The 15,126-nt window shown below is 41.7% G+C and overlaps 1 protein-coding gene across 1 annotated transcript in view; it reads left to right on the top strand.

The window, feature by feature from the left end:
• Window positions 1-14,171, top strand: part of LOC133605410 (uncharacterized) — a 40,567-nt gene extending 26,396 nt beyond the window's left edge. Inside the window, exon 7 of the mRNA XM_061958720.2 lies at window positions 12,028-14,171. Within this exon, the coding sequence (XP_061814704.2) occupies window positions 12,028-12,891 (864 nt within the window). The 3' untranslated portion in view covers window positions 12,892-14,171. The remainder of the gene's footprint in view (window positions 1-12,027) is intronic.
• The last annotated feature ends 955 nt before the right edge of the window (window positions 14,172-15,126 follow it).

The following is a 15,126-nucleotide window of genomic DNA, read 5'->3' as shown; positions in this document are numbered from 1 at the left end:
TCTGTCATCCATGTCTTTATGGACCTTGCTTTGTGCACCGGTGCACAGTCATGTTGGAAGAGGAAGGGGCCCCGCTCCAAACTGTTCCCACAAAATTGGGAGCATGGAATTGTCCAAAATACTTTGGTATCCTGGAGCATTCAAAGTTCCTTTCACTGGAACTAAGGGGCCGGATGGAAAAAGCGTGATTCGTCAGTCCAGAGAAGGCGTCTCCACTGCTCTAGAGTCCAGTGGCGACGTGCTTTACACCACTGCATCCCACGCTTTGCATTGGACCTGGTGATGTATGGCTTAGATGCAGCTGCTCGGCCATGGAAACCCATTCCATGAAGGTCTCTGCGTACTGTGTGTGGGCTAATTGGAAGGTCACATGAAGTTTGGAGCTCTGTAGCAACTGACTGTGCAGAAAGTCTTTGCACTATGCTGACCTCTCTGTCAGTTTACGTGGCTGAGTTGCTGTTGTTCCCAAACTCTTCGCTTTTCTTATAATAAAGCTGACAGTTGACTTTGGAATATTTAAGAGCGAGGAAATTTCAAGACTGGATTTGTTGCACAGGTGGCATCCTATGAGAGTTCCATGCTGGAAATCACTGAGAGCGGCCCACGCTTTGCATTAGACCTGGTGATGTATGGCTTAGATGCAGCTGCTCGGCCATGGAAACCCATTCCATGAAGGTCTCTGCGTACTGTGTGTGGGCTAATTGGAAGGTCACATGAAGTTTGGAGCTCTGTAGCAACTGACTGTGCAGAAAGTCTTTGCACTATGCTGACCTCTCTGTCAGTTTACGTGGCCTACCACTTGGTGGCTGAGTTGCTGTTGTTCCCAAACTCTTCACTTTTCTTATAATAAAGCTGACAGTTGACTTTGGAATATTTAGGAGCGAGGGAATTTCAAGACTGGATTTGTTGCACAGGTGGCATCCTATGAGAGTTCCATGCTGGAAATCACTGAGAGCGGCCCACGCTTTGCATTAGACCTGGTGATGTATGGCTTAGAGCCTTAGATGCAGCTGCTCGGCCATGGAAACCCATTCCATTAAGCTCTCTGTGTACTGTACATGGGCTAATTGGAAGGTCACATGAAGTTTGGAGCTCTGTAGCAACTGACTGTGCAGAAAGTCTTTGCACTATGCGCTTCAGCATCATCTCTGTCAGTTTACGTGGCCTACCACTTGGTGGCTGAGTTGCTGTTGTTCCCAAACTCTTCACTTTTCTTATAATAAAGCTGACAGTTGACTTTGGAATATTTAAGAGCGAGGAAATTTCAAGACTGGATTTGTTGCACAGTTGACATCATATGAGAGTTCCATGCTGGAAATCACTGAAAGCGGCCCATTCTTTCACAAATGTTTCTAGAAACAGTCTCCATGCCTAAGTGCTTGATTTGATACACCGGGCCAAGTGATTAGGACACCTGATTCTCATCATTTGGACGGGTGGCCAAATACTTTCGGCAATATAGTGTATGTTCAGTTTATGTTTGATTAATTGCGACACTTTAGTTACTCTGTGTCTTTATGTTATGACACTGTTATTACCTTTGAGTGTGTGGATACTTGTGCCTAAAGACACTAAGTAGGATCATTAAAAGTGCTTTTTTTTTTTTTTTTTTTTGCCATTGACAGGATTAGATTACCTTTGTTAAATGTCGTACTTGTGAAAAAATTCAGAGAAAGAAACCTGTCCAGCACATGATGCTTATTTCTCTCCAACAGAAACCTTGTTCTTTTCGACAAACACGCTCTTCTAAAGAGGTCTACGCACAATACTAACATTTTTAGTATTATAAGTGAAGTGGAGATCGACCGATACATGTTTTTCAGGGCCGATACCGATATTTGCAGTAAAAGTTATTTAAACATGAATAGTATAGTCAGTAATACGGTTGCACTAGTATAGTACCGCGATACTAATGAATCATATTCGGTACTATACCGCCTCTAAAAAGTACCAGTCCCACGTCATGACATTGTTGGTTTTACAAGCAGAGGGGCATGTTCGGCAGCGCGCACACACAGAGTACTTACAAGCAGACACAGTGTGTAGACAGAAAAGGGAGAATGATAAAGGTGAAGTTCTAACACTGAAACGTGTTTTAGCTACTTTTAAATCACTAATCCTCACCTCCATGGCGACAAATGGCCTACAAGTATCATTATCACTGGAGGACGAGGAATAGCTAAACATGCTTCACTACACACCGTAGGAGGATACAATAGCTCACCTGCGTCACAACGTAAACAAACGCCATGGGTGGATCTACACCTGACATCCACTGTAATGATACCAAGTACAGGAGCGTATCTAGTTGATACTACTATGATTACATCGATATGTTTTCGCATCACAAAATCTTTTTATTTATTTATTTATATTATGTTTATAAAGTCAGTAAATACGTCCCAGGACACATGAGGACTTAAATTATGACCAGTGCATGATCCTGTAACTACTTGGTATCGGATAGATACCTAAATGTGTGGGATCATCCAAAACTAATGTAAAGTTGTCATGACTTGGTCCTGGGGTTTAGTTTTTCTCGAAGGCAACGGAAAGTTGGCTCGGGCGAGACGGGAATGAAGGTACATTTTTATTTAAACACTATAAATACAAAACAAGGAAGTAAACAAAAGGCGCGCACAATGGCGGAGAACAAACTATGAAACCAAACACTTGCACAAAGGCAAAAACTATGAACAACAAAAAACACTAACTGTGGCAATAATAAACACAATTACTTGGCATGGACAAAAATGAGCAGCGTGAACGATGGACATGAAAAAAGAGTCAGAAATGTGCAGAGCATAAATGTGGGGATGTCACCAGAAAGACAAACTGAAAAACAATGAACTTAAATACTACAGACATGATTAACGAAAACAGATGCGTGACTCAAAACGTGAAACAGGTGCGTGACGTGACAGGTGAAAACTAATGGGTTGCTATGGTGACAAACAAGAGTGCACAATGAGTCCAAACGTGGAACAGGTGAAACTAATGGGGTAATCATGGAAACAAGACAAGGGAGGGAAAAGCCAGAAACTAAAGAGTCCAATAACTAAACAAAACATGACAAACAAAACATGATCACACAGACATAACAAAAGTATCAAAGAAGAGAATAATAAGTGATTATTACATTTGAACAGAAGTGTAGATAGAACATGTTAAAACAGAAAATAAGCAGATATTAACAGTAAATGAACAAGTAGATTAATAATCCATATTTAACAGACTGGTGCTTGAGAAGTGTTTATTACCATCTACTTGACTAATTATTTTAAATACTGATGTTATATGTGTATATGTTCTATCTGCTGATGGAGTTTGGTAAAAAAACAAAAGAGGCCGATATGATATACCGTATTTTCCGCACCATAAGCCGCCCTGGGTTATAAGCCGCGCCTTCAATGAACGGCATATTTCAAAACTTTGTCCACCTATAAGCCGCCCCGTGTTATAAGCCGCATCTAACTGCGCTAAAGGAATGTCAAAAAAACAGTCAGATAGGTCAGTCAAACTTTAATAATATATTAAAAACCAGCGTGATGTGGGCGCGCATGGAGTCGTATATCAACATGGACGGAGCTGCGTGAAAAAAGCCACCCGGCCTCTTCGCGTAAACTTCCCTTAACCACTCGCTCATCTTTTCTTCATCCATCCATCCCTTCGAGTTAGCTTTTATGATGACGCCGGCTGGAAAGGTCTCTTTTGGCAAGGTCTTCCTTTTGAATATCACCATGGGTGGAAGTTTCTGGCCATTAGCATGGCAAGCTAGAACCACAGTGAAGGATGACTTCTCATTCCCTGTGGTGCGAATATTCACCGTACGTGCTCCCGTTGTATCCACAGTGCGGTTCACAGGAATATCAAAAGTCAGTGGAACCTCGTCCATGTTGATAATGTTCTCTGGCCGGATCTTTTTTTCAGCTATCTTGTTTTTACAATATGCACGGAAAGTAGCCAGCTTTTCTTGAAAGTCTTTAGGCAGTTGCTGTGAAATAGTAGTCCGTGTGCGGATGGAGAGATTGCGTCTTTTCATGAACCGGAAACCTGTCGCTTAGTAGGAGCCATTTTGTGGTCTTTACAGATGTAAACACACAAAGGAAATGAAACGTACGGTAATATCCGCGCGCTTCTTCTTCTTCTACGCGGGCGGGTGGTTGCTTACAGTAGAAGAAGAAGCGCTTCCTCTTCTATGGGGGCGGGTGCTTACCTTGGCGGTTGCTTGCGTAGAAGAAGAAGCACTTCCTCTTCTACGGGGAAAAAAGATGGCGGCTGTTTACCGTAGTTGCGAGACCGAAACTTTATGAAAATGAATCTTAATATTAATCCATATATAAAGCGCACCGGGTTATAAGCCGCACTGTCAGCTTTTGAGTAAATTTGTGGTTTTTAGGTGCGGCTAATAGTGCGGAAAATACGGTATGTCAAAATGTCAAAAAAGCCTGAAAATAGTCGAACTCTAAAGTGAAGTAAAATGATGGATTCATGTTATATTCACTGGAAAATGTCAAATATTTAATCTGTGCCAAAGTTCAAAGGCTCTTTCTTTGGCTGGGGTCAAGTGGAAATCAATGAGGTTGTTTTTGCACCAAGCTGCTGTCTAAAAAAACGAACTTACGCTGATCAAAAAATGACTTTGAGTTGTGAGGTGAACTCACGGCCACTTTTGTTGTGTCTACTTTGTCTCCGACATCAGCTTAAAATACATTATTCACCCAAATATAAGACGAAAGTGTCCCTTTGAAAAAAGTTTGAAAAGATGATCTTCTTTTGGGGCTTTTAAAATGTATACATTAAAACAAACGAGCCTGAACGCCTCTAAGCTGGTCAGAGCTTTTCTTCGTGTCACTCACACACACATATAGTGGTCTAGTATTCAGGGTTGTCTTATAGTCCAGAAATTCCTGTAAATTCAAACAAGTCCTCTACCTTACATGTGCATATCATCACTATTAAATGTAGGGTTCCTTATAGATCATTCATTAAAAACTCCCATTGGGTTGAGTTTTTTCCTTGCCCTGATGTGGGATCTGAGCCCAGGATGTCGGTGTGGCTTGTGCAGCCCTTTGAGACACTCGTGATTTAGGGCTGTATAAATAAACTTTGATTGATTGATTGATTGATTGATTGAAAACCATATTTACCTTTTCACAGCCATAAGACTTAGACTTAGACAACCTTCAATGATCCACAAGGGAAATTGTTCCACACAGTAGTGCCAAGTTACAAAGGATGGAAAGGATAATCCACACAAGGGCACAAAAAGAGGGCAAAAAGAAAAGGTATAAAGTAGACTAAAAATGTACCATAGTAGCAATATAAAATATAACATATGTAATATTTACTTATTATATATACAGTATATAATATTGTGGAAGTCTCTAATGTGTGGGTTCCCCTGGGACCGACAGAACCAGGGTTCAACAAGTCTTTTATTTTTTCTGTTTATGTTGAGCAATACATACTGATATATTCTCGCTCGCGGCTCTCCCCCTCATGGCCTCGGACGCTGCTGATAAACGAGACAGGTGATTAGATAACCCATTCAGCCCCAGCTGGGCAATCTACTCACCTCTCAGCTGGGCTTTCGAAGCCAGGCCATACACACTCCCTTCCGCAGGAGGCGCGCCGACCACGCCCCCCTCCACAAATACATACTGATATATTATATCATATTATTATATAATATATATAATATATAACAAATACAGATTACGATGTACAATAGTTTAGTATAGTTTCGTTTTACTTGTGCAATGACAATAAAGTCCTATGCTATCCTATCCTATCCTATCCTATCCTATTACAGAATACGTAACAGCTAGGGATGATGTTTGATAAGAAATTATCGAGTTCGAGCCCATTATCGAATCCTCTTATCGAACCGATTCCTTATCGATTTTCTTATCGAATCCAGATAGGTTGTAGTATATGGAAGAAAAAAAAAACCACAATATTTGGTTTAACAAAAGCTCACTTTTATTTTATAAGAAAAGAAAAAAATAAAATAAATAAATAAATATTGATTGTTGTTACCCCCCTAAAAAAATCAAATCAAATAAATAAATATTGACTGTTGTTACCCAAAGTATATTAAGTGGGATTTTTCAGAAAAAACAAATATATACAGTAACACAAAAACAACCTGTCTCTGTGATCACTATAGGCAGAGGTGGGTAGAGTAGCCAGAAATTGTACTCAAGTAAGAGTACTGTTACTTTAGAGATGTATTACTCAAGTAAAAGTAAGGAGTAGTCACCCAAATATTTACTTGAGTAAAAGTAAAAAGTATGTTGTGAAAAAACTACTCAAGTACTGAGTAACTGATGAGTAACATACACACTCATATCATATCATATATATATATATATATATATATATATATATATATATATATATATATATATATATATATATATATAAATACACACATATATATATATATATATATACATACATTGATATATACAGTATATAATTTATATTTATTTATTTTGCTGTTTTTGTTTACATGTTAAAGGTGTTTTAATGAATATACATGCATGTTTAACATATAGATTCCTTTCTTTCATGAAGTCTAGAATATAAGTTGGTGTATTACCTGATTGTGATGACTTGCATTGATTGTAATCAGACAGTAGTGATGATAACGTCCACGTTTTCAAATGGAGGAGAAGAAAAGTTCCTCCTTTCTGTCTAATACCACATGAAAGTGCTGGGTTTTTGGCATCTTATTTGTCCAGCTTCCATATTTGTTTTTATACACTTTACAAGAAATATATTGGCGGCAAACTCCGTAGCTTGCTAGCTTGTTTGCGCTGGCTTTCGGAGACTCTTGTTTTGAAAGCGCAGGCGCGATGGAGCGGCACTTTTATTGTGAAGACAGGAACATCCTCATGTGCGTTCAGTCTTTAGGCTTTTGACGGGATGTACGGTTGAAATAAAAAAGTATCTTTTTTCCTTCACACTTTTGATTGATTGATTGAAACTTTTATTAGTAGATTGCACAGTACAGTACATATTCCGTACAATTGACCACTAAATGGTAACACCCCAATAAGTTTTTCAACTTGTTTAAGTCAGGTCATGTGACCACCTGGCTCTGTTTGATTGGTCTAACGTCACCAGTGACTGCATCTGATTGGTGGAACGAAGTGAAACGTCACCAGTAAGGCAGGCACTATGAAGGTCTGTCTGACAGACCAAAACAAACAAAGCGTGCATTAACAGATCGATAAAAATTAGTAGCGAGTAGCGAGCTGAATGTAGATAAAAGTAGCGGAGTAAAAGTAGCGGAGTAAAAGTAGCGCAGTAAAAGTAGCGTTCCTTCTCTATAAATATACTTAAGTAAAAGTAAAAGTATGTTGCATTAAAACTACTCTTAGAAGTACAATTTATCCCAAAAGTTACTCAAGTAGATGTAACGGAGTAAATGTAGCGCGTTACTACCCACCTCTGACTATAGGTGTATAAATAATTATATAGTGTTAAATAAAATCAGTCCCTTGGGCACGAAACTGAAAATAATACAGCTCTCCAAAAAGTGCACTTCTGCTGCTATTGGAACATCCTTCTGGGGTCCATCAGTGTGGCCTCCTCCAGGAATGACTCCACGACACCTTTCTCTAACCTTCAGGTTATGTGCGGCCTGAACATGTTTCATCATGCTTGTTGTACTTCCCCCCCCCTTACATGAGAGCGAAGCCTGGCAATAATTGCAGATAGCCGTTTCCTCGTCGTATTTTTTTGTAAAATGAAGCCATGCCTTGAGGCGTTTTTTCCCGGTCCATTGTTGTTGCTGCTTCTGGATCTGCCGCCTAATGACTGAGCTACGTCATTTCCTGGGACGTGCCACAGGGCATTTCCTGTCGGACGGGATTCGTTCCCAGGGATTCGAATAAAGAACCAACTCTTTTTCTTTACTATAGTGGCCTCGATAACGGGAACCGGTTCTCAAAAAGGGATTCGAGTCCATGGAATCGGTTCTTTTCATATCAAACGGTTCTTTTCTTATCCAACAACCGGGAGAACCGGTTTCGAACATCATCCCTAGTAACAGCTGCAGCAAAAGAAAATAATTACAAATAAAAAACCTGCCTTTTTGTACTTTAAGTGTTTGAAATACACAATATAAGCAGATTTTTCTGGAATAAGTGTCCTAACAAGGTCAAACTGGGTGGCGTGGCTCAGATGGTAGAGCGGCCGTCCAGAAAACTTGAGGGTTTATTGGTGCAAATCCAGTTGCCATCATCCTAGTCACTGTGCCCTCGGGCAAGACACTTCACCCACCCTGCCTCCGGCGCAGACCACGCCGGTGTATAAATGTTAGTGAATGTCCGGTTGGCGGAAACTGGCAGCGACGTATCCCCAGGGCAGCTGTGGCTACAAATATAGCTTACTTGCAGCACTCAGTGAATGTGCGCTGAATGAAAGATGGCTTCTCGGTTTCAAACGCTTTGATTCACTAGGAAAAAAATAGTTTTAACTGTTGAGACTAAGGTTGTACGGTATACCGGTACTAGTATAGCATCGCGGTACTAATGAATCAAAAAAGGTACTATACTCTGTTTGAAAAGTACCAGTTTCCAATTCTTTAATTAAAAAAAAAAAAAATTCGACCAGAGGAGCATGTTCGGCAGCGCACACACACAGAGTTCTTACAAGCAGACACAGTGTGTAGACAAAAAAGGGAGAATGGACGCATTTTGGTGTAAAAAGTAAAGATAAAGGTGAAGTTATAACACTGAAACACCCTCAGGAAGAGGTGTTTTTAAGACATGGCTAGCTAGCTAGCAGCTAACATCCTTAATCACTAATCCTCGCCTCCATGGCGACAAATAAAGTGAGTTTCTTACAAGTACCATTATCACTGCAGGACGAGGAATAGCTAACCATGCTTCACTACACACCGTAGGAGGATACAATAGCTCACCGCCGTCACAATGTAAACAAATGCCATGGGTGGATTTACACCTGACATCCACTGTAATGATACCAAGTACAATAGCGTATCTAGTCGATACTACTATGATTACATCAATATTTTTTATTGTCACAATAAAAAATTAAAAAATTAATAATTTGTTTATAAACTTAGGTATCGATACCTAAATGTGTGGTATCATCCAAAACTAATGTCAAGTATCAAAGAAGAGAAGAATAAGTGATTATTACATTTTAACAGAAGTGTAGATAGAACATGTTAAAACAGAAAATAATCAGATATTAACAGTAAATGAACAAGTCGATTAATAATCCATTTTTACAGTTTGTCCCTCATAATGTGTACAAAATAATAGGTGCATAAATGACACAATATGTTACTGCAGACTAATTTTTTTATAATTGTAGGAAGGGAGCACACAATTCCTGAACAGTCCAAATATTTTGAAGTTGAAACAGTTTGAATCGGATAAAAAAATGTGGGAATTGTGAAACTCAGAAAAATGTCCCATTGATTTTATTGGGAATTTCGGAAAAAGCGGGAATTTTTGGGAAAATGCTAAAAATGTGGATGTTCTGAATGAGTTTAAATAGTTTGTGTTGGGTTTTTTCAAAACAGTCGAGAAATGTTGAAGTAGTAAGATTTTTAATTGAGAATTTGTATTATGGAATTCCTGGAATTTCGGGAAAACCAGGACATTTTCCAGTTCAAAAAACAACTTTGTGTTTGTTTACTTACTACTAAAAGACAAGTTGTCTAGTATGTTCACTATTTTATTTAAGGACTAAATGACAATAATAAACATATGTTTCATGTACCCGAAGATTTTTTTATTCAAATAAAGCCAATAATGACATTTTGGTACCGGTACTAAAATATTGGTATCGGGACAACCCTAGTTCTCAGTTTCACACGCTTTGATTCACTAGAAAAAAAGCACAATATAAATCCAGTCCATTATTATTATTATTTTGCACAATGCATACAAATGGCGTTACTTCATCATGGTGCCATAAAGCAGGTCTCATTGATGCATACTTGCCAACCTTGAGACCTCAGAATTAGGGATATTTAACAATTTAATCTTAAAATACGGGACGACTCCGTATTATAAGGGACGGGTGGCAACCCTTTACACTCACCTTTTGATTGATTGATTGAGACTTTTATTAGTAGATTGCACAGTACAGTACATATTCCGTACAATTGACCACTAAATGGTAACACCCCAATAAGTTTTTCAACTTGTTTAGGTCGGGATCCACGTTAATCAATTCACTATTTGAGTAGCTTTTGTTCTTGTTATGTTCATATTTTTTGTTTACATTTTCAAGATATTTGTGTTTTTTGTTAGTTTTGGACTCCTTGAGTGCCTGTTTTGTACACCTGAGTTTGTTGGCATGGCTGCTTATTATTTTCACCTGCCGCGTGTGTTCCCGACGCACACCTGTTTGTCATCACTGACATTATTATTTAAGCCTGCCTTCCCTGTCATTCTGTCTTGCTTCGTAGTTTGCTTTTTGCAACAGTAGACGACTTTTGTTCTGGCTCTGTACCTGTTAGCTTCCACGCTAGGTTCTGTTACTCGCTAGCTCCCACGCTAGTCTTCCTTAGTTTTTACCTTATGTGCTATGAGCACCCTTTTCTTTGTTTCTTCTGAGTTATTCCGTAAATAAATCATTTCTTTTACCTTCACGCTGTGTCCGAAGTCCGTTGCGTCCTGGGAGAACGAAACCCCGCATCACCATGCGCCCCAGTCGTCACAGTTCTGCCATTTGCGTACTGGCGAGCGATCTCTGAATCCGGGAACATATCCTTCACGGATTTGTTGAAAACATCCGCAAATGAGAACGGGATGTTGCTTGCAGATATCAGCATAGGCATCTTTGTCTCGGCATAAGTTACGCCCTCGGGTCTCCATTTAGCAAGGTGGCCCATAAAACTGTTCTTGTGCTTCTCTCATTTTGGAGTGACTGGGATGGGAATCCGCACCTCCAAGTCCGAGTCCATGGTTCTCGCCAGAAAAGGGTAGAGTGCCATCTCCGGGTTGGGGAGGAGATCTTGCCCCAAGTGGAGGAGTTCAAGTACATCGGAGTCTTGTTCACGAGTGAGGGAAGAGTGGATGGTGAGATCCACAGGCGGATCGGTGCGGCATCTTCAGTAATGTGGACGCTGTATCGATCCGTTGTGGTGAAGAAGGAGCTGAGCCGGAAGGCAAAGCTCTCAATTTACCGGTCGATCTACGTTCCCATCCTCACCTATGGTCATGAGCTTTGGGTTATGACCGAAAGGACAAGATCACGGGTACAAGCGGCCAAAATGAGTTTCCTCCGCCGGCCGGGTGGCGGGTCTCTCCCTTAGAGATAGGGTGAGAAGCTCTGTCATCTGGGGGGAGCTCAAAGTAAAGCCGCTGCTCCTCCACATGGAGAGGAGCCAGATGAGGTGGTTCGGGCATCTGGTCAGGATGCCACCCGAACGCCTCCCTAGGGAGGTGTTTCGGGCATGTCCGACCGGTCGGGGGCCACGGGGAAGACCCAGGACACGTTGGGAAGACTATGTCTCCCGGCTGGACAAAGTGGTTGGTGAGAGGGAAGTCTGGGCTTCCCTGCTTAGGCTGCTGCCCCGACGACCCGACCTCGAATAAGCGGAAGAAGATGAATGGATGGATACATTTTGGAACTTGCAAGCATACTTCTTCTTCTTACTCGTCGTCGCCTTGTCTCTTCTTCTGCTTCGTCTTCTTCTCCTTCTGTTCTGATTGCCGCGCTTGACTTTGAGGTGTAACCGTCATTATTGTCCGGCCGGAAATGTCGCCCAGTGAAGGATGGTGTAGCAATATTGTTGTCCGGGTGGAAATCGGGAGAAATTCGTGAGAATGGTGGCCTCCGGGGAGATTTTCTGGAGGGGCACTGAAATTCGGGACGCTCCCGGGAAAATCGGGAGGGTTGGCAAGTATGCACTGATGGCTTCGCGATACAGTTTTAACTGTCGAGACAGGAAAACACATGACTGTGTTGTGGACTTGGGAATGAGGTTATCATTGTCATAAACATCTGTTTTCTTTGTCCTTCATACAGGAGAGATATACTCCCACCACGTTGTCAAACGTCGGGCATCCTGCAGGGATGAATGACTTCATTTCAAAAGCGATGGTCTGCACCCAAATTGAACAAATAGACTTGGATAAGTGCGCTGGCATCAGGCCAGGGCCGGATGGGCCTTTCGTCGGACCTGGAGGTTATTCCCCACAGGAAGTCCCGAGCCAAGCTTGGCCAAGCAGCGTTACCTCTTTAGCGGAGAGGCCAAATCGTCAGGACTTGAGCTCCCAGTGTTCGGTCATCTACAGTTCAGTGGCCCGGGCTGTTCTGACAGAAGACAAGGAGCTAGCGAGCGTGGTCCTGGAGGACGGTGCAAACCCATTGCTTCCCCGGGACTTCCAAAGCCCAGCTGACGTGGAGGTTTGCGATGACCGTGGAGACGGGCCGCTGCTGTTGCAAACAGTGCGTGACGCCAACGGACGACTCCAGTTGCCTTCGCTCGCGCTACAGTTGGAGAGCAACACAGCAGAACACCCTGAACCTGACAGAAAACCCCTTTTGTCTGACCTCCTGGTCTCCACGGACGGATCATTGTCAACGTTCTTGCAGCGCTCAGAGTCAACAGACTCTGGCTGTGAAGATGGTACTTTAAACACGGCCGACCTGCCATACAGCCACCCTGCACACTCGTCTTACCCTCGGAGAACACCGCTGTGTTTCTTACCGAGCAAGAAGGTAGCATCCAGTGGTGTGCATCAGTCAGGCTACACACAGAACGGGCTGCCTTCATTGCAGGACTGCAAAATAAGAAACTCTGCTGGGACTCAGCCTAAAGACATCGAGGACAACGGATCGGACGATGGAATATTTCTCAAAGGTTGGGGGTTACAAATACAGGAGTAATCTGACTTAATTTGTGCTTTTCCATTACCTGGCCATCCAATGAGTTGTTTTTAAAAAGTGACAGATTCGTAGCGATACTGCTTAGGTAACAATTAATGCACTTTTGTTTGTAGCAAAGATATTTTTATATATGTAAGTAAAGTTTGACACAAATGAAGATTTGCAAGCTGAGAACCTCAAACAATGTATTCATGTTATTTGTATTTATTATTTCCTGCTTTAATGTGATTGCAAGGCAGGCAAATAAGCGACATCTACAGCCCGTCCGGAAAGTATTCATAGCGCTTCACTTTTTCCTGCACATCCTATGTTACAGACTTATTCCAAAATCAATTTAATTTTGTCCTTAACATTCTAAAGGCAATACTCCATAATGTAAACGATAATTTTGCAACTGTGTTAAAAAAATAAATAAATAAAATAAAAAATAAAAAAAAATAAAAGAAGAAAATGAAGAATTTAATGGTAAATGGGTGCAAGAGCTATAATTGTGGTCAAAAGTTTACATACACTTATAAAGAACATCATGTCATGGCTGTCTTGAGTTTCCAATCATTTCTACAACTCTGTCATGATCGTTACCCGGATCATGGCATGAATTATGTTGGTTATGTTTCTGGTTTTAGTCGGTTTCCTGGGTGCACCCTCTTTCCCTGTTTACTGCTGGTTTCCATGGGCACTGATTCTCCTCACCTGTCTTAGTTTTGGCAATTAGTGTTTCCACCAGGTGTTTTGTGCGACTTCCGCCTTCGCTGACGCGTGCGAGCGGGCTGAGAGCGGACCTCCCCGGGCCAGATGGAGTCGATCGGGACCAGAACACCTCCAGGTCCCCATATCATCTCCTCATCTGGAGAACAGCGGAGCGTCTCTGCCTCCATCGCTCGGAGGACCATCCACGCACCTTCTTCATCCATCTCCGTCATGTCCGATGCGAAAGAACCTTTTGCTTGCTTCGTACTGTGACGACCGGGACGCATGGTGATGCGGGGTTTCGTTCTCCCAGGATGCAACGGACTTCGGACACAGCGTGAAGGTAAAATAAATGATTTATTTACCGGAATAAATTATACTGGAACAAAGAAAAGGGTGCTCATAGCACATAAGGCAAAAACTAAAAGAGCTAGCATGGGAGCTAGAAGGTAAAAAAGGAGTTTAGCGTGGAAGCTAACAGGTACAGAGCCAGAAGTCGTCAACTGTTGCATAAAAACAAACTTTGACCCAGCACTTACTGCTGGGTGACAGGAAACTATAAAGGGGAGTGATTGGCCAAAACACCTGGTGGAAACACTAATTGCCAAAACTAAGACAGGTGAGGAGAATCAGTGCCCATGGAAACCAGCAGTAAACAGGGAAAGAGGGTGCACCCAGGAAACCGACTAAAACCAGAAACATAACCAACATAATTCATGCCATGATCTGGGTAACGATCATGACAAACTCTTGTTTTTTTGTGATGTAGTGATTGGAGCACATACTTGTTGCTCACAAAAAACATTCATGAACTTTGCTTCTTTTATGAATTTATTATGGGTCTACTGAAAATGTGAGCAGATTGACTAAATTGGTGCAGTTCAGCTAAATGTGTTGCTTTTCTGACATGGACTTGTTTCTTCAGCATTGTCCACACGTTTATGTCAGGACTTTGGGAAGGCCATTCTAAAACCTTCAGTCTAGCCTGATTTAGCCATTCTTTTACCACTTTTGACGTCATTGTCCTGTTGGAACACCCAACTCCGCCCAAGACCCAACGTCTGGGCTGATGATTTTAGCTTGTCCTGAAGAATTTGGAGGTAATCCTCCTTATTTATTGTCCCATTTAAAGCAGCAGTTCCATTGGCAACAAAACAGGCCCATAGCATAATACTACCACCACCATGCTTGACAGTAGGAGTGGTGTTCCTGGGATTAACGGCCTCACCTTTACTCCTCCAAACATGTTGCTGGGTATTGTGGCCAAACAGCTCCATTTTTGTTACATCTGACCACAGAACTTTCCTCCAGAAAGTCTTATCTTTGTCCATGTGATGTCACAGCCTTTGCTCAATACTTTGGTGATGCACCTTTGGCCGCAATTACAGCCTCAAGTCTTTTTTGAATACGATGCCACAAGCTTGGCACATCAATCTTTGCAGCACCTCTCAACCTCAGGTTGGATGGAAAGCGTTGGCTTCCATCCAGGATGTCTCTGTACATTGCTGCATTCGTCTTAGTCTAGTCAGGGAGGTGACCAAGAAC

The sequence above is a fragment of the Nerophis lumbriciformis genome, linkage group LG04 (assembly GCF_033978685.3).
Source record: "Nerophis lumbriciformis linkage group LG04, RoL_Nlum_v2.1, whole genome shotgun sequence".
NCBI lineage: Eukaryota > Metazoa > Chordata > Actinopteri > Syngnathiformes > Syngnathidae > Nerophis > Nerophis lumbriciformis.
This window is presented reverse-complemented; position numbering and strand designations above follow the sequence as displayed.